General features: G+C 38.9%; 1 protein-coding gene across 1 annotated transcript; it reads right to left on the bottom strand.

Annotated features, from left to right (window-relative positions):
- Positions 1-817: 817 nt before the first annotated feature.
- klf5b (Kruppel-like factor 5b) lies at positions 818-18,225 on the bottom strand. The gene is made up of 4 exons (XM_039745338.1): positions 17,951-18,225; positions 11,332-12,178; positions 10,855-10,914; positions 818-1,945 (listed from the first exon to the last, which is right to left on the bottom strand). The coding sequence occupies exons 1-4, from the start codon at positions 18,119-18,121 to the stop codon at positions 1,767-1,769; spliced, it is 1,257 nt and encodes a 418-aa protein (XP_039601272.1). The 5' UTR covers positions 18,122-18,225; the 3' UTR covers positions 818-1,766.
- Positions 18,226-25,368: the final 7,143 nt, after the last annotated feature.

Below are 25,368 nucleotides of genomic sequence, written 5' to 3'. Positions count from 1 at the left end.
TATGATAAAAGCTCCTTGAAGGTTTGCTTCAAATTTTATTTACAGAAAGCATTTTCACCTCGCAGCTCTGCCATTAAAAAAAACAAAATAAAAAAAAAACAAAACAAAAAAAAAAAAAAAGCAGGACAGTAACTAATTTTGCTCCTTTGTTTAAGATACATTATAAAGACATTTATTGCAATTTACAAAAAAATATTTACATCTGATGCCAAATATTTACAATTCCATTAAGGCGTTAAGTTTACTTGTATACAATGATTATAATTTATTTCTATTTAACTATAAAAGAAATAAATAACCAATTATGAGAAATGAATAACACAGCATATAGGATTTGTTATGGTCTTAAAATACTAGAAAATGCAGGTTATGCTGTAACTTATTTAAGAGTATTATTTTTTTTAAATACATAAACATTGCTTTCAGCATACTTTTAGTGTTTTATGTATGAAGGCACTTGGAGAGATGGTGCTAGTCTGAGATTAGGCTTCACCATTGTCTAGTAAAAACAATATATATATTTATATACACAAATCAGTACAAAGTGTACCACATACCACACGCTCTAGTCTGTAAACAAGGAGACATGTCTATCACCGGGAAAGCTTTGCAAGCCAACATCGACATTTGGCCAAATGTCAGAAAAAATGCAGACCGCAGTGGAAGATAATCAGCAATGTGCAGCATTAAACCAGACAAGTACATTCTTTTTATCATGGGGAAGGCGAGCACAAGACGCTTGCAATATGCAGCTTAAAAATTAACACTTCTGAACAGGGAACCTCATTTTCAGACAGTGATTTTGAAATGAGATGGCTTTTGTAAATTGTTCCTGTGTGAGGTTTACAATTAAGCTTCTTTTAAGAACCTTGAATGAAGGGAAGGCCCTGGGGGTGCTACTGAGAAAAGCTCATACCCAATTTTGAAAAATTAAACAATGCTGGGTATTAACTAGACCTTATTTTCATAAACTCCGTAGGTTATGGAAGGCACTTTTTAAAAAAAAAAATTTTAAATTAAAAAATTAAAATTAAGTCTTTGGTTGTATTATTTTTGCAGCAGCAGTAACAAAAATAAACAAACAAAAAAAAAAACAATAAATCAGAACTATCTTCAACAGCAAGAAACTAAATGTATAAAGTCATGCTATTTTGTTTCAAGTAATATCTGCATTTTGTTCTTTGGTTAGAAATTGACAATTATATAATACATATAGTGTGTATGTATACATACAGTATATAAACACATTATATATATATATATATATATATGCACACACACACACAAACTTCCACACCCCCACCAACCCCACCTGGAGCTTTTGTCCTTTCCATTGCACATTACGGCGACCTTAGGTATATTTACCAAACACCATCTCAATGACTGACAGTGCTTTGGTCAAAACATCACAAAACGTACAGTGTTTTGATTGTAGGAGCTGCAAATAGTTTATCAAAAGTAAACATCTGCTCGCTAACGAGCAACTGTATTAAACCTTCAGATAAATACAGTTCTAAATAGTTTTTGCTTCAAAACAGTTTCACTACACTCAGTATACTACTACTAAAATATTCCAGTTTTTTTTTTTTTTTTTTACACTGCCCATATTCCCCAACAGACTAGCCCCCCACCCAGCCCAAAAGAAAACCTTATGGTAAAAAAAGTACCAAACTAAGGCAACATAACATTTGCAGATTATTAATTAGTCTACATGTAAAACTGAGAAAACTTTGCAAAGATGTGTGGGGGACATGGTAGTCAAAGACTTAATTCTGATGCCTCTTCATATGCAAGGCCAGGTGGTCCGAGCGGGAAAAGCTACGGCTGCATACTGCACACTGGAAGGGCTTTGCACCAGTGTGTTTCCTGTAGTGGCGAGTGAGTTCATCAGAGCGAGCAAATCTCCAGTCACAGCCTTCCCAGGTGCATTTGTATGGCTTCTCACCTAAAATGGAAAAGGGACAAGAAATTAGCCTCACATTTAAAAAAAAAAAAAAAGGCAAAAGAATTTTTATCTATCACTTTGCTCTTGTACAAGAATGAATTTTCCATTTTCAATGTTAGAACATACAGAATTATTCTGTGGTTTGTAATATTTTATATAATGTTATTTATATTCAACTAAAATTAGTCCATTTTACCTTGGTAGTGTGTGCTCTAAAACTATGTGCCTAGCTCAGCAGTAGTGATCAATAAGTACATAGTACTGTTTTTATTGCTCAAAGTGCAACCGCGACCAACGTGCAGCATCCAGTTAGATGATGCAACGGCAGTCATTCTTGTGCCAGTATGCACACCACAAAAAAGCTCTTCTTAGGTGGTGAAGGGGTGAGTGAGAGTTAGAAAATAAAGGGGCAGGGGGTGATTAGGGGGCCCGATTGACCAGGCCATGATGGACAACTTAGCCAGATTAGGTACACTCTCTCTTTTTGGAAAGGTGCCCAGGAATCTTTTATCACTGAGAGTCAGAACCCCATTTTTACATCTTATCTGAAGAACGGTGACAATTTTTTTTCAGTACAGTGTCCCCATCAATGCCTTGGGGCATTGGGATGCACACAGTTTAATCACATTGTAAGTTCCTCCTTCTAGCCTCACACCTCTACCAGCAGCATCCCAACACAGCAGTAATGGCCGGGCCCAAACAGGCTTAGCTTCAGGTGGATTACCTGTTCTGAAGTTCATGTGCCATGGATGCTGCCTGAGGTTTTTAATAAAATTTATATTATGCTTTTACTTCTATTTATTGACTAAAATATTAGTCAATTTTTTGTTGAAACTGTTTTGCAATACTACGTATTACTGTTTTATGGAATGATATAAATATGTATAGTCCACATCTATACTTCACCAAAAGTTTACATCATGGGTTTAATGCAATTTAAGAAAATCAAACAGCAAAAATACTCTTCCCCAGCTTTTTCATGTACTAGAATATTTATCAATTTTCCTTTGTCTAATGCACACTTGTGCAAGCACTCGACTCTTAAGTGTATGCACACATGTACAGAAAACAGACCTTTAGGACAACCCAATATTCAGTAATAGAAATATTTGGTGTTGTGCCAAAGAATTTCACAGTATCATATCTTTGTTATAGAGAAATGTTTGTGTTTTAATCCCTTGTTTATATACAGTATATAAAAAAACCTTTATATGTAAAACAATTTTCCAGATACAGGGCAGAAGCAATATAGACTAGTCCAAGAACAGGAATACTAGTGAAGAGTTTCACACTGAACCACCAGGGAGGGTGGGACATATGTTCCCCAATGCCCATGGGATAAACAAAGTTTATCTAATTATGCTGTCTCTCCTGACTGGGAAGTGTATATCATCCATATGCACACACAGGGAACACTAAACCAGGTAATTCAGTCAACAATCAAATCAGCAAGTAAAAGTTTTTCCACTACAATGGCGTTCTAAAAAGCAAGATTTTGAAAACATTTTACAAGTAATTTTTTATTTTGCTTTTGTCATTGTTTTGATCTGCTAAGGATTCTTTTCAGCTTTTAGCCAAACCAGAATATAACATTACTCAGGTTTCATAGTGAGCTAGGGAAGGATTGAAATACTTGCTTCAAAATGCTACCAAAAGAGTATTCGTCCAATGACGGCCAGGTAGAGAAATCTTTCTAGTTTTGCTTTACATTATATATGACTTCATACTTGCTCAACTTGTACTATCCAATTATATTATTTTGTATAGAATTTATATTTGAGAGTACTATTTAAGTTTATAAATGTTTTTGTTCAAGAAACTTTTGTATTTGTGTAGTGATTTGCACAATGTCGGGTTAATGGTGGGTTGAAATTGTGTTGTCTCTAGTTGGTAATGTCTTGTATTCCTAACCAAAGTAAATTCTGTTATGTTTCACATGCTAGAAATAGTGATTTTCATTCTGATTTAGACTAGTCAGAGTAAAGATTTACTAAGAATAGTCCATGAAAAGTGTTACTCAAAAGGACTGCAGAAGATATCTACCTTGTATATGAACCATTACAAATTCAGCAAATCTATAATTTTGTCATGGAATTTCGTTACAATCCCCACCTTTTCCTTCAGATAGTTAACTGCAAGCTTTAAAGGAAAATTAGAGGCTGGCTCCTTAAAGTAAACACAGATCTAAAAGGTTTTCAGACAGTATCTCAAAAATTGTTTTCTTAGTGTTGCAACACACACCTGCATTTGTGAGATGTTTCGATGCCTTCACATGAAATTGGAAGAAAACTTATTTGCTCAAAATGGTGGGGGGGAAAGGGAAAAAAAAAAAAAACAACACAAAATGGTCTCCATATAGCAACAGGTAGAAACGCTGAAATTCTTTACATAGAAGCCTTAAAGCCCATCAGCAGAATTCATTACTTGCTTTTTCCCCCCCCATATGTACATAAAACTGCTTTCACATTGAAAACACTAACACCACAATACCAAAGACCTGCTGACACTGCTTTGAGACACTCATTTACAATCCCAATTATTACTGGCACAATGATAGGAATGTCGAGCAGCGTTTTTTTGACTCTCCAAAGACATCCAGGTCATAGAAGTCAAAACAAATATTGCATACAAACAGGCATATAGTCATGTTAGACTGTTCTGGAGAAAACCTTGTTCGTGAATTACTACTACAAAGGTGTTGCATCACCAGAACTAGACGTTTATAGATGGTGAGTAAATGTCACAACACAATAAAAAGAAAGCAAACAAGTCATATATAACTTTAAATAGAAGTGTAGTAAGTAAGCAATCACATACTGTATTTCACTTGTGATATTCTCAATCAGAATTTTCATCTGTAAGTCAGAGAGCTCAAATAACCAAGAACTTCATTTTATTTGTAAATTGTTTTGGGAAGCAACAGAATTAGTGTCCCAAAACATGATGGCAATATGATGCTCAGTGACCGTCTACATTGTAAGGAAATATTTAAATAAAGAAAAAAAAGGGGTGGTTACATTGGGATTGGGAGCTAGGAAAATGGATTGCATTTGGTAAATTGTGTGTGAAAATGTCAACAACAAACCAGTACCAGTTTAGGTGCTCAAAATTACTGGTTTTGGTTTTAACTTTAGTGCTTAAGTGCACGATGATATTATAAAAGACAGCAAACCGATTATGTGTAGCTTATCTCCAAAAAGACCTTTGGACCATCAGAGATTAAATGCCTTCTATAACCATTTATCCACCGGCAATGTTGCAGGAAGCCATAGCCTATTCCATCAGTACTTGATTCAACACAACACTCAAGCTGGGACTGAATGCCAGCCCACTGCTGGACCAACCCAAAATGGGTAAACTCAGAATATTCAGGTAGTTTAACTTGCACCTCTTTGGGCTATGGATGGAAACTAGAGTACCTGAACATGAGAACATGCATACAGCAAGTAAGCTGGGAATTAAACCCTGGTACCTGCAACTAAATGGGCAGTGGAGGTAACAAATGTTACACAATAATAAACAGATGCTTGCAATAAAACACAGAATTCTAGCTTTCCAACAACTGTTCCACACCATTTATGAAAAATAAATTTTATTAACAGTGTGAGGGGGTTTGGAAAGGAATAAGTTTTCAGATACATGGTTATATAGTTTTGTAAAAGCTGTCTCATTTATATGCTCATATCTGCAGCCAAACACAGGAATTACAGTGTTTCCCCACAAATAGAAAATTTGCTACCACCGCCGCACAACACTTATTTCAAAATCCATGCTGTGAAAAAATGGAACATGTGCAGACAGCCATTTGATTGCGAAGAAGACGAGGCACATTATACACATGACCTCAGATTTGCAGCATACTGAATTTTTTTTTTTTTTTTTTTAAACTGAATTGACATGCACAATTGTATTTCATCGTTTCATCTGAACATTGTGCCAGAGGTATCCATTAAACTGATATTTATTGTACAGTAAAAGTAGGTTTGTAAAAAGGACAAAAGACACTATGACATAGGAGTACAGAATTTATTAAACTGGCAGTTTAGCTTATTTTGCCACTCCAACAAAAACAAATGGATGTCCCCGCTGCTGCAAAAGATTATCATTTATACTTGCCGTTAATTGCTTCTCTAACCAAAACATCACTTCAAATAACATACAAGGAACCAGTCAGACTTCAAAGTGTTTTACCAGGCACTTCAGAAAAGATGCACATACAACCAGCACCAATAAAAAACATCAACAAAAAGCAGTTGCTTCTTTAACTCACAAGTTATATGGATGAAGCACACTCATGGTTGCAATAATGGAAACCTTTTCTACCAAGGAGGAGCACAGAGAAAATAAGAGGGGAAAAAAAAACCACACACACCTTGGAAAATTAAATGTTCACATTATGTCCGAGTTTGGTACTTTCAAAAAGTACAGTCTTATTTGTTTCATTGGCCATCTTCATGGGATTATATATAAATGCCTCTCAGAAATTGCATGAAGTCATCTGAAGTGAAAGATGCCCCTCTTAACCCCTCCCCCATCTCTAAAATAGCTGAAGGTAGACTTAACGTGTGGGTAAACAGACAGGAACAAAAGAAGTAGGCATTAACCTGTTTAGACTACTAATGGTAGATAAACTTTGCCTACAGCAGTTTTTGCCTCAAAGGCCATGCAAGATTGTCGTTATTGCAGACAAATATGTCTCTATTGTGTACTACTTTCAAATTAGAAAATGAAACCCATTGCCGCAAACAAATTTGTTTTTGTTTTTTAAAAAAAGGAGTATGACTGGTTAAAAAATCAGTCTCAAAAGAATCCATCTTCTAATACCCCAAACTACTACTTATTTTAGGCAATACAGTAAGTTAATGATCAACACTATTGCACCAAAATTTCAACATACAGAGTTTCACTATCTGTTCACTACATGGACACAGCCTGCATATGCTCTGTATAGCTGCAAATTTTTTGTTCCCCCACGTAAAATTCCCGACTTTGAGTATATTAACTGCTGATTGTTAATGGTAGCATTTCATTAGAGTGTGCTGTGCAATGGAATGATGTCAATCAAAGGTATATTCCTAACTAGCACTAAATAGTACCAGGATAGGTTCTGGCTCCAACAACCTATTACCCAAGATTAAGAAGATTTAGAAAACTGATTGATTTTGCTTTTGATTGTGCCTGTTTAGTTTATGCAACTACAAATCCCTATGATAGAAGGGGAATAACATGCCTGAAAATCAAACAACCTCTATGATGACCTAACTATACTGGCTGTAAGGAGCATACATAGTATCGGTTTTATTACAAAACAGCAATTTAGAAAGACAAAAGGACAGAGTTATCAGATAACTAAGAAAAACAAAGCCAAATTCCATGATAACGATGTCACCCAACAAGCTTAGAACCCGCTATAAAGCAAAATATGAATCTGAAGGGATGGCTTTAAAGTTAAAAGCAATTTACCAACCACAGAAATGCCTAGGCCAAAAATTTTAAATATATGTGTGTATGTGTCACAATTAAAGGACAGACAGATTAAGAACTTACTCAGGGCCCACATGACAAATTAGAGGAAAGGACTGAAACAGCAACATGATTTTAAGACCAAATATTATTCTAACCACAATGCATCCAATAACTGGTATTGCAAAATGACTCAAGCTTTCTAAAAATAAAAGGAAAAAAAAGTCTTCTACCCATGTAAATATAGTTTACATAATAACTTAGAAATATTAAACAAGTGTTCTGGGTTAGCTAAACATAACATTCCACAGTTATAGAGGAATAAATATCCAAAGTGATTCTTTTATAAATGGTCTTAACATGGCTTTACTGTGCTTCAATTTTTGAACCTATGCAGAATTACAATAAACTGAATATGGCTTCAGAAAATAGTCAGACATGAAGATTCAAAGCAAACAACCAATTTTAAAAGGTGTATCTCACTTTTATCTGAGCTATATCTCTGTATAGTGGGAAAAAACCCACTTGGGTTTAAAGAGGGTATTAAGCTCAGATAAAAGCCAAGCAAAATGACACCTTTTAATTGGCTAACTAAAAAGATTACAATATGCAAGCTTTCAAGGCAACTCAGGCAAGATGTAAATGTACATTACATGCGATGTTGCAGAGGCGTGTCAACCAAGACAGTCCTACAACATCCAGAGCCTTGAGGAACTCCGGGCATATCTCTTCCACCCCTGGGGCCCTGCCACCAAGGAGTTTTTTGCCCACCTTGGTGACCTCAGTCCCAGAGATGGGGGAGCCGAGCCCACATCCGCCCCACCGAGTCCCCAGGCTCTGCTTCCTCATTGGAGGCATGTTAATGGGATTGAGGAGGTCTTCGAAGTATTCCCCCCCCCACTGACCCGCAACGTCACGAGTCGAGGTCAGCAGTGCACTATCCTCACCATATACAGTGTTGACAATGCACCGCTTCCCCCTCCCGAGACGCCGGATGGTGGACCAGAATCTCCTCAAAGCCGTTCTCCATGGCCTCCCCAAACTCCTCCCACGCCCACCCATTCCGCTTGGCCAGCCGGTACCGATCAGCTGCCTCCAAAGACCCACAGGACAAAAAGGTCCTACAGGACTCCTTCAGCTTGACGGCATCCCTCATCGCCGGTGTCCACCAACGGGTTCGGGGACTGCTGCCTCGACAGGCACCAACCACTTTACGGCCACAGCTCCGGTCAGTCGCCTCAACAATAGATGTGCGGAACATGGCCCATTCGGACTCAATGTCCCCCACCTCCCTTGGGATGTGGTCGAAGTTCTGCCGGAGGTGGGAGTTGAAGCTACTTCTGACGGGACTCTGCCAGACGTTCCCAGCAGACCCTCACAACACTTTTGGGCCTACCAGGCCTGACCGGCATCCTCCCCCACCATTGAAGCCAACTCACCACCAGGTGGTGATCAGTTGACAGCTCCTCCCCTCTCTTCACCCGAGTGTCCAAGACATGTGGCCGCAAGTCCAATGACACAACCACAAAATCGATCATCGAACTGAGGCCTAGGGTGTTCTGGTGCCAAGTGCACATATGAACATCCCTCTGCTTGAACATGGTGTTCGTTATGGACAATCCGTAATGAGCACAGAAGTCCAATAAAAAAAAACACCGCTCGGGTTCAGATCAGCGGGGCCATTCCTCCCAATCACGCCCTTGCAGGTCTCATGGTCATTGCCCACGTCAGCATTGAAGTCTCCCAGCAGAATGAGGGAGTCCCCAGAAGGTATGCCCTCTAACACTCCCTTCCATGGACTCCAAAAAGGGTGGATACTCCAAAATGCTGTTTGGCGCATACACACAAACAACAGTTAGGACCCTCCAACCCCCAATAAGGCAGAGGGAGGCCACCCTCTTGTCCATTGGGGTAAACCCCAATGCACAGGCTCCAAGTCGGGGGGCAATAAGTATGTCCACACCCGCTCGGCGCCTCCCACCGGGGGCAGCTCCAGAGTGGTAGAGAGTTCAGCCCCTCTCAAGGAGATTGGTTCCAGAGTCCAAGCTGTGCGTCGAGGTGAGCATGACTATATCTAGCCGGAACCTCTCGACCTCGCGCACTAGCTCTGGCTCCTTCCCCTTCAGAGAGGTGACATTCCACATCCCAAGAGCAAGTTTCTGTAGCCGAGGATCAGACCACCAAGGTCCCCGCCTTCGGCCACCATCCAACTCACACTGCACCTGACCTCCTTGGCCCCTCCCATAGGTGGTGAGCCCATGGGAAGGGGGACCCACGTTACCTCTTCGGGCTGTGCCCGGCCTAACCCCATGGGTGCAGGCCCAGCCACCAGGCGCTCACCATCAAGCCCCACCTCCAGGCCTGGCTCCAGAGGGGGTTCCCCGGTGACCCATGTCCAGGCAAGGGAAAAAGTCGTCCAAAGTTTTGATTCATCATTGGAGGTTTGTTGAATGTGTCAACATTTCCCAAAGAAATAATTGGAACTGCATTACAAAACATGAAACAGCTTTCTTAATGAATACTTGTGAATCATTCGTAATATAAAAACTCCTTTCATGGCAAGTGCATCTAAACACATGCCACCATCTACAGAATAAAATTATAGATTTAGCTTTATAAAATTATTTTCAGTAAATGTTTTTAGAGCACTATATGAACAAAAGGTGGACTTCACATTATATAATCTAACAAAAAACAGATAAGGCTCTTGCCTTCACTTGTTCTCCATGTAATACTAAAAAAGAATATCATAAAAAAAACCACCTGTATCAATATAGATCTGTAGTTACTAGGGCTGATTTTTATGATTAATAATCGGCTTCCTTCCTTGCTAACAATTTGATATGAATAGACAGCTGCCAAATATAATCATTTCCCGCTTTACACCCATCCCAAAAAGGTGGTCAGGAATGTCGTAAACAGAAGAACGTGTGCTTCCTATAAATAAGCTAGAAACAAGTCCTAATACCTTAGTTTCAATGTTGCTAAAAGAGATATTTTAGAGGTTTTTTTTTTTCTTTTTCAACAAGTACTGCTTTCATACCCAAAATGAAAAACATGGCAAGGCACAGACAGAGGTTTGTCAGGGTGGAGTTGGGAATGCAATATAAACACCAAGTGAGAGTCAAGAGGAAGTGCTCAGAAAACAATCCAAATGAGAGAAAAGCAGAAACAGGAAACCCCAAAATGTCTGTCACATTTTGTCATGACCAAGCCAAGGAAAAAGCTGTACAAAACCTTGCCTGAGTCAAACATGGCAACTTGACAAGTGACAGCATCTGCAGCACTGCATTTTCACAGCAAGTTACACACTCCCAGAGTAGATTGGGTTACTAATCAGCATGCTACAGGAATGAGAACCAAGTTGACAGACAAAATCATTAACTACTGTGCACTCAAGTGCTGAATATGCACTTGCTCCCAGTTTTGCCAGAAAAATAGCTTACCTGTATGGGTTCTTAAGTGGGCCTTTAAATGAGAAGATTTAGTGTAGACTTTTGAACAACCTAAAAAAAAAAAAAAAAAAAAGAGAAAAATAAGGCTAGAGATTGGCAGTAAAAGACAAGGCAGTGTGGAAAGCTTCTCACGTGGACTACGGCTAAATTGTATGTATTTTTCTTAGTTTTCCTTAAAATATTAAGTTCTAAACAAACAGTAAGCATGAGGCACAGCTTCAGAAACACTTGTGTTACATCTTCCTGAGCAACTAACTTAACTATGGCAGAATGTCTTTTTCTTCTTTTAACACTTCTAAAGTAAATATTATTACGGTTGCACATTTTAACTGAACTTATTAAATGGCATTATATCAGAGCAATACTTTCAAAGAGAGCAGAAAAGCAAATGTTTGACTAGTCATAATATTTAAGCAAACAATTTCAAAAGTGCCTCATCAGAAGGATGGGGGGGTAAAACCAACCAACCTGGGAAATCACAATGGTGTATACGTCTCTTTTCAAGGTCTGGATTGGTTCTGCGGTTGTACCGGACTGGCATTGGTTGCTGTGGAATTTGGAGTGTTGGGGTTAGATTTGGATTTTGCATTGTCATCTTGGAGGCAATACTAGCTGCATAGGATGGAGGTGGTGAGAAATTCTGGAGCATTTCCGTCTGCCTATCTGGGCTTCCCGGTTCAGAGCTTGGGGGTGATGGTGGAAAACAGGTAACGCTGTGCTGTTGTTGGGCTCTCTGAAGAAACTGTGTTGGCACGGAAAAAGGGTTGTTTGGGAGATTGTGAAATGATTTCACTTGAGTCTGTTGAGTGGCAACATGGAGATCATTCATAGGAGGCACCGCACTTGGTAAAGGGACACCATTATTGCCAGTGGCGGCTGGGTTTACAGACAAGGATGCATCCAATTCTGGAGAGTTTAACAGCTGAAACAACTGGGCCTCTTGTGAGATTTCAGGAGAATGCATCTCTTGTTTAATGAAGATGCTATTGACATCTCCTCCAGCAGAACTGAAGACACTGGTGAATTCAGGAAGGGTCTGCTTGGGGCTGGTGCTGGGTCTGTGATGCTGACTGTAGGAGACGGGTTCAGTCTTGATTGGAAGCATGGGTAGTCTCTGGGGTTTGAACAGACCAGACCGTAAATGTGCCATTTCAGGCAGGAGAAGGTTCATGTTGATGCTGTATGGTGACCCTTCATCATCACTGAAGAACTGATCCATTACAGAAGTACCATCTCTTCGAAACTTCTTCTCATCAGGAGTTGGAGGTTCAAGAAGTAGCTGATGGGTCAAGTACTTCTCCATCTCAGAATTTGTCTGGGAAAATAATGACAATCAGGTTAAACATAGGTCATCTCCAGACAGTATAGCCAGAAGAAGAAATCAAGATTACATACAAACCTCTGCAGTAGTTTATTACAAACAGTTTATCTCCTTCCTAATCACTGCAAAGCTTCCAATTAACAGACTCCTTGAATGTTCAATGTGCTCACTTTTTGGGCACCTAAATCTCAAAATGTACGAGAGGCTCCAATCTTAGCAGGAAATTTTAAAAACTGAAGCACAAATTGGTTTTATTATAAGTCTGTGTGACTCATTTCTATAGTTGAAGTTAAAGTCAAAATAGTCTACTAATGCTTCCCCACTCCAAGTGCCCTGCCACATGATCAGCTGTCTGCATCTCTCAGTATACCTTACAACCTTAATCAAATATTATTTACTATACAAGACACTTGAGTTTGCTCACTATGAATAGTGTGGTAAAATAAAAAATTAAACATGTTTAGTACATTAACACATTAATAAATATTACAAGCGTGCTATTTCAAATAAGTTTTATAAGCTCAACTTGCCTCTGGTCAGAGCTGAGAAGTATCCTTGCACCAAAAAGTAGGAACCATACACAGATGGAATACTCATGTTGTAGGCCAATCGAAATACAAAGAAAAAAAGACTTTGCCTTTACGATGAAGCCAGATCACAGATCGAGTTATTTACAGTTTTGAGCAGAGTATGCTATCAGTTAAACAGCACACACATTTTCCAGCAAACTGTTTATACAATTAATTTTTGTATAGCCAAAAAAAAAAAAAAAAAATCATCACACAATATCCGCAATGGGCTTTAACAAGCCCTGCCTCTAAGCCTTGACTCTCTAAGAAGGCAAGGGAAAAACTCCCAAAACTACTCTTACAGGGGACAAAAATAAAAGAAACCTTGAGAAAGTCAGTTCAAAAAGAGACTCCTTTCCAGGTAGGTTGGGCATGTAGTGGGTGTCAAAAAGAAGAAGGTCAATACAATACACAGAACAGAACAAAACCTCAATACAGTATAAAAATAAAAATTTTAGAAGTACGTAGCATAATTTAACAGTAGACTATATCTCGTGTACCATAATTGAACAACAGTTGTTTGTATTGAGTCAACTAAATTATGAAAGTTACCCCAAACCTCACATTCAGCTTGATGCCATTGGAAAATTAGTTTCATTATTGTGTAACATTCTCAAACCTGCTAAATCCAACTTAGGGTCCAAGGGAGGCAATAAATTCTTAATCTTTTATAAGTCTAAGTAACAAGAATACAAAGAAGGATGACCTTCATTTACTGTAAATGATGCTTCATTCTTAGTTAATACTGTTATTTTTCATGATTTTATGCATATTTTTGCTGTTATTCAATTCTCTCTCTTGGGCTGGTCTTCCAGGCTGGTGGGAGTATACATTACAGTAAGGTTACTTAACTAAAAGAAAAAATAAAATAAATCACACTTTAGCACACTGATTGAATGAATATCCCAGGAGAGTTAGGAATGGTGTCAGAATAAGCAGGCAACAGTCCAACTCAGGGCACACTAGCAATCTTGGTAAGGAAAAAAGTGCACTCTCTCAAACCTGTGTATATTGATTCTAGTTCAAATAGGGTGGGATGTGGCAAGTTTGAACCTATCTTGGTTGCAAGGAAAGTCCAGAAACACTTGCTACTTCACTATTTTGCTGTCCAGGTTTAGAAACTGAATTAATGAAATTCAAGAAAAGAATTGTTTCATGTATCATGAGTTCAAGCCACCCATAAGTCTGCTTTAGACTTCTTATCCTGTACTTTACAATTATTTAATTCTATAAAGTCTAGAGTGAAAAAAGGGAAATTGAAGCCAATGTTCCTACAAAAATCTTAACACTTGTACTCTTTTTGTGGTTATTTTTTTTTAACTAATACAGCAAATATGCATGCAATACCTTGAACCTGTGATGGTAACAAGAATGCTTCTTTATAAAATGGATTATATTACAATCAGATTAATTATTAACATGAACATACTAACTGTAGGGGGGAAAAAGCATGAACGAAAGGAAAACAATGTCTATATATAAAAAAAAAAGCTTTTATGGGTCAAACTTGAATTGCCTAAACATCAGCTTTAGCCTTGAGAGCACACTTCATGAAGTTTCTGTATGGCATCTTGGAAGATACAGTTGACTGATGTGTAAGTGACTTTAGAATCATGGTATCTTTCAATTTCATATACAAATAGGATTTTGTAACAAGACCTCTAATGTAGTGCAAATCTGAAAGACATTCCTTGCATAGTGTAACTAACACAAACTCAACCAGACTTTAAAATGAATGAATAGTAATGATATACTGACATACATATATACATTCACACGCACAAACACATAACAAATAAAGTACATTAACACAAATAGTATCAGGTTAGGGCAATTTCCTAGATGCTACAGAGGAATAAGATCTTACATCCCCACTGTCCCCAGAACAGCCCTATAGGGCACATTTCTCTGGAAGGACAATATGGATGGCTTTTTAATTCACCTTTGACACCATACAGATTAACGGAAATATGCAAAACAAAATTGTACTCATACATCCGATTCGTTAAAACCAGTTTGCAGAAGTAACTGTTCAAGTGAGCACTTCAGTTCTTTTAAAAGAAATTAGGAGACCCTGCCCCAAACAGGAGACACTGCCACTTGTTCCCAAACACATGAGGGTGCCTAGCAACAACAATGCCGACACAAGCCAGCATCATGAGGCACTTAAATATCTTGGAAATTACCAGCATTCTGCTCATCACTGAGGTTAGAAAATAAACACTTTACACTGGATGAACACTATTCAATGTCACGCCGTAAAAGTGTAACCCTATACCCTGGACATTTTTAATACAACCTTTCAGCAAGCTAGTGCAGGAACGCGTGTGGGTGTAAGGAGGCTGATCTGTTACCAAGTCGAGTCACCAGCTAAACATTTATCAGGTACTCTTCAATGAGCTTCTGCTACATTCCCCCTTCTCTTGTTAAAAAAACACTTGGGACGATCGCGTAAACTCACCAACCTGATGACTTACTGGGGGGGTGGGGGGGAATCGGTCCGGTGAAACACCAGCTAAACATTCACAAAACACCCACGAGTGACACGCTGCGTAAACAGGGAAATAAGACGTGTACACGCAAGGACGGGTTGCACAGACTTTTCGCTGCGGTTAGCTTTTGCTGAATTTAGACACTCCAGCTGTTGTTTAGTCGCGTCTCTCTCCGACTCTCGTCACTTCTCCGGGCACTGCGTGGGCGCTAAGGTCGGGGTGGAATGGAGAGGAGAGTTGAGCAGCCAGTGCCAGCTTCCTACCACTCGTGCTACTATCCACGTCTCCTGGGCGAGCGGCTAACAGGTGGGATCCAAGTGGGTTCGACTGCACAACGAGCAAAAAAAGTCAAACCAAAAATCCTAACGCAGCCGCTCACTATTTAAAATCGGGAAACAAAGTTGAACTTCTTGGCCTTGGGCCTACAATACCCTCTTTGGGTCACTCACGAGGGGTTTATCAGATTAAAACTTAAGGAACGACCCTATTATAAAATTGAGTGTGGAAACGCCGCATAGCACTTTCACTTTGGGGACAGAACTGAATGCGTCCGTTTAACAGAATACGCAAGAAGGGCAAGAAATCGAAACGAGAAAACAAGACTCCCTCATAGGTGTGCAGTACATGCCCCTCCCTTCTAGCAACCTGGGCCCACCGGGAAAGAGGGCGCATTCTCCTATGCCAAGACTTGCTTTGTGCAGTCAAACAAAAACTCGATTGCTATTTTTAGCAGTCTGCGTTACAAAAATACAGATGCGCTGCGTAAAGTTATTTGTCAAAGTAATACGTATTAAGAAAAAAAACACACAAACGTTTATAAAACACCACCAATAAGCTGCGGCCAAAGCAGTTTTAAAGTGATCAAAAATATACAGCCGTGAAGATGCACCATGCTTGTGGGCTTTTCCTTCATTCTGGACGAATTTTAAATTAAAAAGACTAAAGTTGAACCAAACAATTTATACCCGTGTCCCCAAGGTGACCAGAGCACTATGCTACATGAGCTACTTGACGAACAACGAATGAATTTATAGCGCCTACATCTTCAGGGCGTAATTGTGGTATGCGTTTTCAATCACTCATGTCACATCAATGCATTCGGAATAAATGGAGTACTGGACAAAAGATACAAGTGCTGGATCAAACCAAATAAACCCGTAACTCTATTCGATTGGTAACCTGTTGCGAATGTTAAACTTTACGGGATCATACTTTTATTGTCGGAACGTTTTCCACCATACTATGCAAAATTATGTTCTTGCCAACATCTCTCCTTCATTAAATGTAGGACGACTATCCCCGTAAACGTGATTTTTTTTTTAATCTTACATACTGGGGAGTGGCGTTTGTGTTACTTGATCAGGTTGCTCTTCCATTAAGTTAAACCGAAGGCGAGTCTGCGGAATCAGTAGTTATTTTACAGAGGACGGTTACTTGGGTGCGTCATTACAAGGCTAACATGATTAAAATGCAATGACAATTTTAATCATCAGAAAAAGTCCACCTAAAGCATTGCATTTTAAGGGCCAAAGTGCGATAAAACTAAGACAGCTGTGGTTACATCTTTGCAATATATTACAGTGATAATATGAAACCAGTATATGGATCAAGCATTGTTCAAGAATAAAACCAAAATATGTGGATGGTTAGCAATGCACGAATTTATATAGTGAAAAAACAGCTCTTTGAAGGCAAGCTAACCAGCAACGTACCTCGGCACGATCAAGTTCAGTTGCTTTGGATAGATGACTGGCATCGTTATCCCTGGTACACACTGTTACCAAAAATCTTGGCTCGCATGACGCAAGGAAAGGCCACTTTCTTGGGTCTAACTAAGGAAAGAGACAGGTGCTCGGGTGCAGCGCCCCGTGTCTGATTCGAAATACATAATTCATACAGTTGGCAGCTTGCGTCTTACCTTTCATACACACCTCCATACCACGTTTCAATGCTTTTTGTTGAATTTTTTTTTTTTAATTAAGAGCGACCGAAACCCGACACTTCACCTCAACACACTTTTCCACAAGAAACGCGAAGCGCCTAGTGACATTCAAAGCAAAGAGCAAACTGGCAACTGGCCTTTTCCAAAACGGTTAGAAAGCCGCACCGATAACTAAGACAAACACACCAAATAAATTCGTATTAAATAGACACAAACACGAGTACTCGGTTGTACATCCCCGACATTGTTTTCGATCTCAGAATCCAGGCGTTTCACTCCAATACGAAATATTAAAACACCCATGGGGCTATACATAGACGTGCCACATGCTTTGCACTGATACATTGACTATGAAGTACTGGAGTTTTTATGCAAAGGCAACAGAAAACTTGTATACCTCGGAGTCAACCTGCCCTACACGCGCTGGGCGCTTCGAACCCACCGAGCTCTTGGGGCGGGAGTGGCGCGCTGCACGGATGTCCTCAATCAAATATAATAAGCACCTCGCTCTACGTAAAAGGGACACCGGGTATAACTATAACTATTTTAGACGAGTAACGCTGAATCAGAGGGAAAACAAATAAATAAAAAAAAAAACTCATAACAATATAGCATTCTACACAATCAGTTTATCTAAAAATTTAAGCACGCGACGCCATAAAGCTCCATACGATACTCCGTAGGACGTACAGCTAGTCAGCAGCACTTCTTTTTCCCTCTAACATGAAAGATTAACACTTCTGAGATGTTAAAATGTGCCCACCTGAGATGAATCGTTTAAAAGCCTGCCGCCAGTGGTCTTCAATCCATCCACAGCAAACAGAGCACTGTCTCCCTCCACAATGTGTCCAGCCAGCGGAGACTTAAGCACCGAGTAAAAAGGCTCATCCAGTCCGAGTCCCGGACCCATCGTTATAAGCGTACTCGTAGCCATGTGCGGAGCGCCAGGCTTTCCGCCAAAATAAAAAATCTAGCGCCCCGGAGTTCCCCAAATGGTCTGCGACGCCACTCTCGTTCACTTGCACTCGCCTTTCTGACGGCCTATTGACATCGTTCACTGGTTTTACTGGAGCGCTCGTCACGGGGCGGGGCGGAGCTGTCTGCAATGACAGGGCTCGTAAACAAAAAAAGCTAAGTAAATGAACGAATGCGTGGTTTCGTCTGTATACTCACAACCGAAAGATGGTTAGGAGACTTTGGTTAGACAAACTTTTAAAATGAAAGTACCTGGGCGCCAACGGCTTATTGACATTGAATGCTGCCCACGTAACAGTTTAATCACGAGTCTCCTTTAGGTGTATTAAATATTGTCAAATGAATATCAGTTTATTTAATGTTTCGTCCACCAGTCTTCTGAACACACCCTGCCAAGTAAATACTCAGAAGAAGCTGAAGCCCATCCTTACTATAATGGACAGAAAGAAACTCAACAAAGGTAGCCTCACAGACACTCCTGCCGGATCACCGCTGTGTCGCGAGTCCGTTTAATGACGTGTCGTTGGACCCTCAAGCTCAACAGACAAATCCAGAGAGCAAGTTGTGAACCTGCTGTTTATCCTTGGCGACAGGGACGTGGGCTCTGTTCGAACAGCGTCGGCTACGGGTACAGGCGGGAGTCCTATATGAGATGCGTTCCCAATTACTGGGGACAATTAAGTTTATACTGTTTTTTTATTTGGAAATTACCTTGACCTACTTCCCTCTATGTCGTTCAAACACCTAAGAAGATAAAATTTATTTATATAGCACATTAGATCATACAAATAATGTAGCTCAAAGTGTTTTACATGATGAAGAAAGAGAAAAAAAAAGACAAAGTAAGAATTAAAATTAACCCTAACCTGTAAGTATCCATCACTGAATGCACTTAATCTAGTTTAGGGTCGCTTGGACCGCTGCCCATCCCGGTACCATGTGTAACAACTTTATGGACCAACTCTGAATTGGGCGTTCGTCCATAGCAAGACCTACAAAGGCAGTGTCACTCATTGCAGACCAATTTATTTACGTAACATATTCTTAAACTCTATTTAATTCAATTAAAGGGTCGCAGGGTGTCGAAGCCAATCCAGGCAGCATCGGAGTGACAAAACAATCCGGTGGTTTGGGAATAAGTCTCGTGAGCAAAGCCAGATAAAGACCCCCTAAATTAACAATGTCAGGTATAGTTTTAACAAAAAAATCGCCACTTGCTCCCCATATTTTTTTTTTTTTTTCGTTTCGCCGCACCACTGGCTCTCGTTTTAAATTCCAATTCATATCGACTGTTTCTCTTTTTGTGGAAGTTTAACACATCACAAGTGCAATCTAATAAAAGTGCCCTATGAGGTACCAGCTTTGATCGTGCCTCAACCAACCAGGGCTCTTTTTAACTGTCGTGTTTGGGTCTGATTGGATAGGTTTATATTCACGTGAATCAAAGTGGAGCAGAAGGATGCGTTGGATAGATGATCGCAGTGAATGCCGTGATGTAGGTGAAATCGTTGACGTTTTCCTGGAACTAGACATTTTCTCTCGCATATGCTAACGCCCCTTTCCGAGCAAAGCCCCAGAGATCGCACCCAAGTCACCCTGCTGGTAGATCCGGCTATAATTTGTAGGGCCTTTTACCTGGACATTCACGGGGGCATATACTGTAGACTAGTTAATTTAACATGCATGTATTTCGGAAGTTTGGGAACCCACTCAGAAAAGCACACGCAAAGACACAGGCTATGCTCTGCCACGGAATTTAAACACATGAATGTAGAACTGTAGGATATAACCGCACTAACAAGCCGCCCTCCAATTTATGTCTGTGCGTTAGAGGTGTCTGATAGTGAATATAGCGTCTCCCATATACTATCAAAAAGCAAACCAATACTGTTTATAGGATTATACAGTTATTACACAACGTACGTGTTTGTTCAAAGCGATACCTAAAGGTGCCCTCGTCTGCTAGAGCTGTTATATTTCTTTAATTTTTTTGTTCGGCTGTGTTGTACTGCAAGCTTAAAGTTATCAAAACACGATTGCAAAGTGAACTGGTGCTCAAAGTTGTCCAGGGAGTCAGAAGTAGGATCTATCACTTGCTTCTTTCAGCTAAACATTTAGCGTATCCCCGAAGCTATATGCTAATAACCAGAATTTGAAATACGCATCATACACCTTATAGATGTTAGAAAAAATGTGCCTAAGAAACTATTTATGTGTAACGAATCCCCGTTTGCATTTGGTAGACGTGGAAGCACCCAGGAAATCGTACATTAATTTTCGGAACAGACTCGTCCAGTTCATGATCCCTTGAGTTTATTCGCTCGCGCGCGTTTTCATGATCCCTTGAGTTTATTCGCTCGCGCGCGCGTTCATGTCAGGCTAGCGCCGAGTTGCTAATTAACCAAAGAAGAACATCTTAACATCTTTGGGTGAGACACACATACAAAACAGTAATACACGAAAGATCTGGCAAACTTTAGAGCTGACAATGAGACACGCAACCACTGCGCCACCCCATAAGGCTAAAATATACAATATTCTTTTATATCACAGCACAATGACTTAATAAAATACTAGTTTTAACTACGGTGCAACAGTCTGCCATTTTTAGTATGCATGAAATTTATTAATTCTTCTCTTTTGAACGTGTATATCCAACGCGTTTTAGTGATCCGCAACGGGTTCTGTACTAATGACGGATTTCGTCTGTATAATCACAGCACAAAGCACTAGACAGTAAATGAGGCCTTTAACATTTTGAGACCTTTCTTATTAGAACACATTCAACTAGAAAAACGTAGTAGGTCAAACATTTCAGATGCTTCACATAATCTCAGCGTTTTATGAAAGACATGCATTGCTTGGCAGCTTCATGTCTTTGGTATTATTTCCTTCCACTAGTAAGTCTGTCACAACAGACCGACTGCCAGGGGACTTCCATTAGGCAATATCAAGTGGTATTCCAGGCTCCCAGTAACACCAGTAAAGCGAGCCTCCGAAGCACGCACCCCCGCAGTGCGATTAATGATAAAGGCATGCATTCCCTATTTTTACACCGTCGATGAACCAAACTAAGTCTCGGCGGGACTGTGGGCTTTATAAATATTTCACACGTCTTTTTCCGAAGTCAGTAAATCCGCCCGCGAATTTCGACAGCCGCAAGTGGATGACCAGCCGTTCAGACTGATTGACTGCTTTACACATTTTCTTGCATACGTTTCCATTTAAACGCCCCCGGCTCAAACACCATTTTTAGAAGCACCGGTGATTCCATCCAGTAAATAATCTTATGAAAGTGGCAGCAGGTTTAAACCGCTAACGCGTCATTTAAGAAAGACCCTGTCGTTGTAATTACATGTTACCAATATTTCGTAGATAACAATCTGAAAGGCCACTCCACTTATCTTAGACAGACTGGCTGGGCTTCTGCGCATTACGACTCAAGGTTAACCTACGAAAATGGTCGGCAGACGATAAATGCTTTGGGGAATGAAAGGATAATCTTGCAAGCCCCTGGCAATATGCGACAGTCCTTGTACAAAACATGGTGCAAATATTGGATAAGTATTTATAAAAGTCATCTTATGCTGTCAGAATAACTGTGTATTACATAAGTAATTCAATTATGCAATGGTTTTAAAAGTCTAACAAGTTTTAAAGATTTTTGGAGTATAGAGAAATCTTGAACCTCGATTAAGTAAACATTTCAGTTGCCATGAAAACAAGTCACCTTGGCCCACCAGCAAAGACTCCAAGAACAGTTTCCAGTCAAAAATGGTCTATTGTTACACTAGGCCAAAAAGGCAAAAGTTAATATATTAAATCTTCATGAACTCAATTAAAAAGTTTAGAAGTTAAAGAATTCTTTGCTGAGCCACATACATGAGAAATGACTGACAGATGCTGTGAATGAAGTATGTAAAAACCATAATAATGGTTGTGGATAATGTTCCTCATTTTTGGCTTACAGTTTATATAAAGTACCCGTTTCTCTGCTCTGTATATTGTAAAATGCACAATCAATTAAATGTAAAAAAATAAATAGGTATGTACTTTCAAGATAGATAGTAAGCTTTAAAAAGGTTTCTAATTTAGACCAAAAACAAGATAAGTAGCAAGATAATGTAATTAGAAGTATCCACATAATGGAGTATATTCATACACAAGCAAAAAGATTGTATACAAAATATAGTTAATAAAATTAAGGCTAAAAAAACAAAAGTCATGAAGATGAACTGTAGAAAAAATAGTTTTTGGTACAATGACATTTTAAGGCTAAACCTTCATAAAAACAGAAAACTTGTCAAGCGTGCACTCTTAAACTTGCAGATCGTCAAATAGATTTCTCCTTGAGAGACAGAAGAGATGGGCAGAATGTCTGTATCAGCCCTACAAAAGGATAAGACAAATTTTTTATTAAGTAAATTGCTACAGATGCTACAGTGTATATTTATCATAAAATATGTACATACATACATTTATGTGTGCCCATCATAATATTTGGGACAAACACATTTTCCCCTGATTTACCCCATGTGCTCCACAGTTCAAAATTACAAATCAAACAATTCAGTCATCGTTAATGTGCACATTGCAAACTGTGTTTTAGGGGTATTTGCATTTATTTTATTCACATCATGTAGAAATTGCAACACATTTTATACATGGTCCCCCCATTTTTGGGCACTATGAGTGATTCTCAGCCTCAGTTCCATTACAGGTTTTTGTTCCAAACAGTTTTACAATCAGTGATTTTTTTCTCTGATTTCATTTAATTAGCTAGTCTTTTTTCTCTTTTTATTTTGCATTCAGCAAAGATCATTAGTGTGATTTTTACATTTATAAGACATCTCAAAATATTTGTATTTTTTCTGCAACTTATAAAGCAATACTCAACAAAAACATATTTATTTTTATTATGTTACTTACCCAATTCAGTTTGTAGCGATGCACAAGAAAAAAAATCCAAACCATAAGTTTTCATGTAGAACAGATTGAAAAGAAGTTAATTTTATACTAGAAGCCATTAGTGACCACTGCTGCAGAATAACAAAGAATAAGTAATACGTCCGTGTCTGGGGGTAACTCGCATTACTTGTGTCTCACAATCCGTGCCAGGTATTTAGTTATATGCGCAAAATGAGCAAAATGCATGTTTTTTCTGATAAATGTTTGTTCAATATACACTTGCGGAATAGTGAGTGCACACAATAAACAAAAAACTAAAGCTTTGTGGGAGTCAAGTTTTAAATTGAAGACATGACTCTTGACAACGCATGAGGGGGAGAGGCTGGTCTTCAGTTCCAAAAGTGACTCTCATGAAGATTTAGTTTCATGTTTATTATGTGTCCTAATATTTTCAGAAGTACAGTATAAAAAGCATGCGTTTTGCATGCTTTGTGCATACGACTGGATAACTGGCATATGGATTATGCATCACTAGTAATGTAAATTTTTTTCCCCATTTCCATGGACATTTAAATAACTTGTACAGCATCTGTCACTATTAGCTTCTATTATAAGCTTTCTTCCTATGAGTAAAAATCAAGTTATAAAAATAAAAAACAAAATCTTAAATTATCCCCATGTAATATACTGGTCATAAAAGCTATATTCTAATAAGAGTTTTACCAAACTTATTTTTGTAGTGTGTTTACTGACCTCAAAACACAGAAACTGAGAAATAATAACTTAATTAGGCTGGGTGTCCAATAAAAAAAAGCAGAAGAATGTTAGGACAAAAACCTGCAGTCCCATGGCATCTCCAGGGCTGAGTTTGAGAAACACTGATCTAGAGGATTCACTGAAGGTTAACAGGATTGGGAATGTAACATAATAGAAGACATTAGCTTCAGGCCACTAAAAGGTAACCAAACCTGTACCCATCAGACGGTGCCAGGCTCAGAGGTCTGAAATGGCTAGGTGAAAACCTTAAGGGTCCTAAGGTCATCAATATCTCCATATCTCTGACCCTTATACCCAGAAAAGGGAGACTGTAACAAGGGTATCTCTTTTAGACTATAGAAACTACTCATGTATACAATATTTTTAATTACACATAAAAATACATTATGTACATTTACTGCAATTTGTGTGTAAATGTATGCATAAATTAATTATCAAAATGGGTGAATTTAATACAGGGTGCTAAGGACGTTGGAGCTAATCCTGGGAATATCTGAGCAAGTCAGGAACCATCCCAGGTTGATTACAGAACCAGTTTCAAGTCGTTAAATGAACTAAACTACAAATCTTTGAACTGTAGACCACAGTATCTAGACATTACATGTGATGTGATCTAAACAGTGTTCAATTTTGTATGTTATAAAAAAAGTAACTTCATCACTTCTGGCCTTAAATTGGTTCCATAAAGAATGGATGGATGGGTGAACAAATACTGCATTTTAAGGAAGGCCAAGAAAGTGGAATATTTAAAAGGAAGGACAGGAGAATGTTCAAATCCTGAAGAGTTGCTGGTAATTAATCAATTAAGAACATCTTTGACAATTTGGTTGAAAAGCTTCACATACCATTTGCTCTTCAACCTCTGGCACTCCATGCATTAGGGCATTTAGGGTTTTTTTTCCCCCATTTGCATTCTGCAGAGTTGTGTGTTTTCAAACTCGGTTCATTTTCTTGGTACATTTAATGATAACCATAGAGTGCCAATGTACTGCTGAAATAAAAGTAAGGAACTGATAAGAAATACTGCAGATCTGCCTGTAATGTACATATATTCTATATTAAACATGGATTGTATTTGTGTTGTCATAAGCACATAATGGCGTTAAGACAAAATTGGGACTGACTTTTACTGTAAATCATTATCATACAAGTTGTGTGGCTCCAATATTTTTGAAGTCTTTAGACAAAGATTAGAAAGAGGTTTTATAATTCTACAACAGCAAGCCCTACTTTTACTCATCATGTACAACTCCTTGCTTGGGACTGGCTTCAATTTCAAGTTTTGATTCCATCCTTTGCCATCTTATCTTGAATTCATAATATAAAATGTCAGTTCATAAATATATCTACATCTACATATATCATAAGTATATCTACATGTTATATGAATTATACAGTTTGTTTGTAAATGCATAGTGTGTACACACACAGGAAAAAGTATGAACCTAAAGGACAAAAATAACACATGCAAGTTCTTGCCATCAAACCCCTGTGTCCAAAGCATATCACAAATTTGTATTT

Source organism: Polypterus senegalus, chromosome 2 (assembly GCF_016835505.1).
Source record: "Polypterus senegalus isolate Bchr_013 chromosome 2, ASM1683550v1, whole genome shotgun sequence".
Taxonomy (NCBI): domain Eukaryota; kingdom Metazoa; phylum Chordata; class Cladistia; order Polypteriformes; family Polypteridae; genus Polypterus; species Polypterus senegalus.
This window is presented reverse-complemented; position numbering and strand designations above follow the sequence as displayed.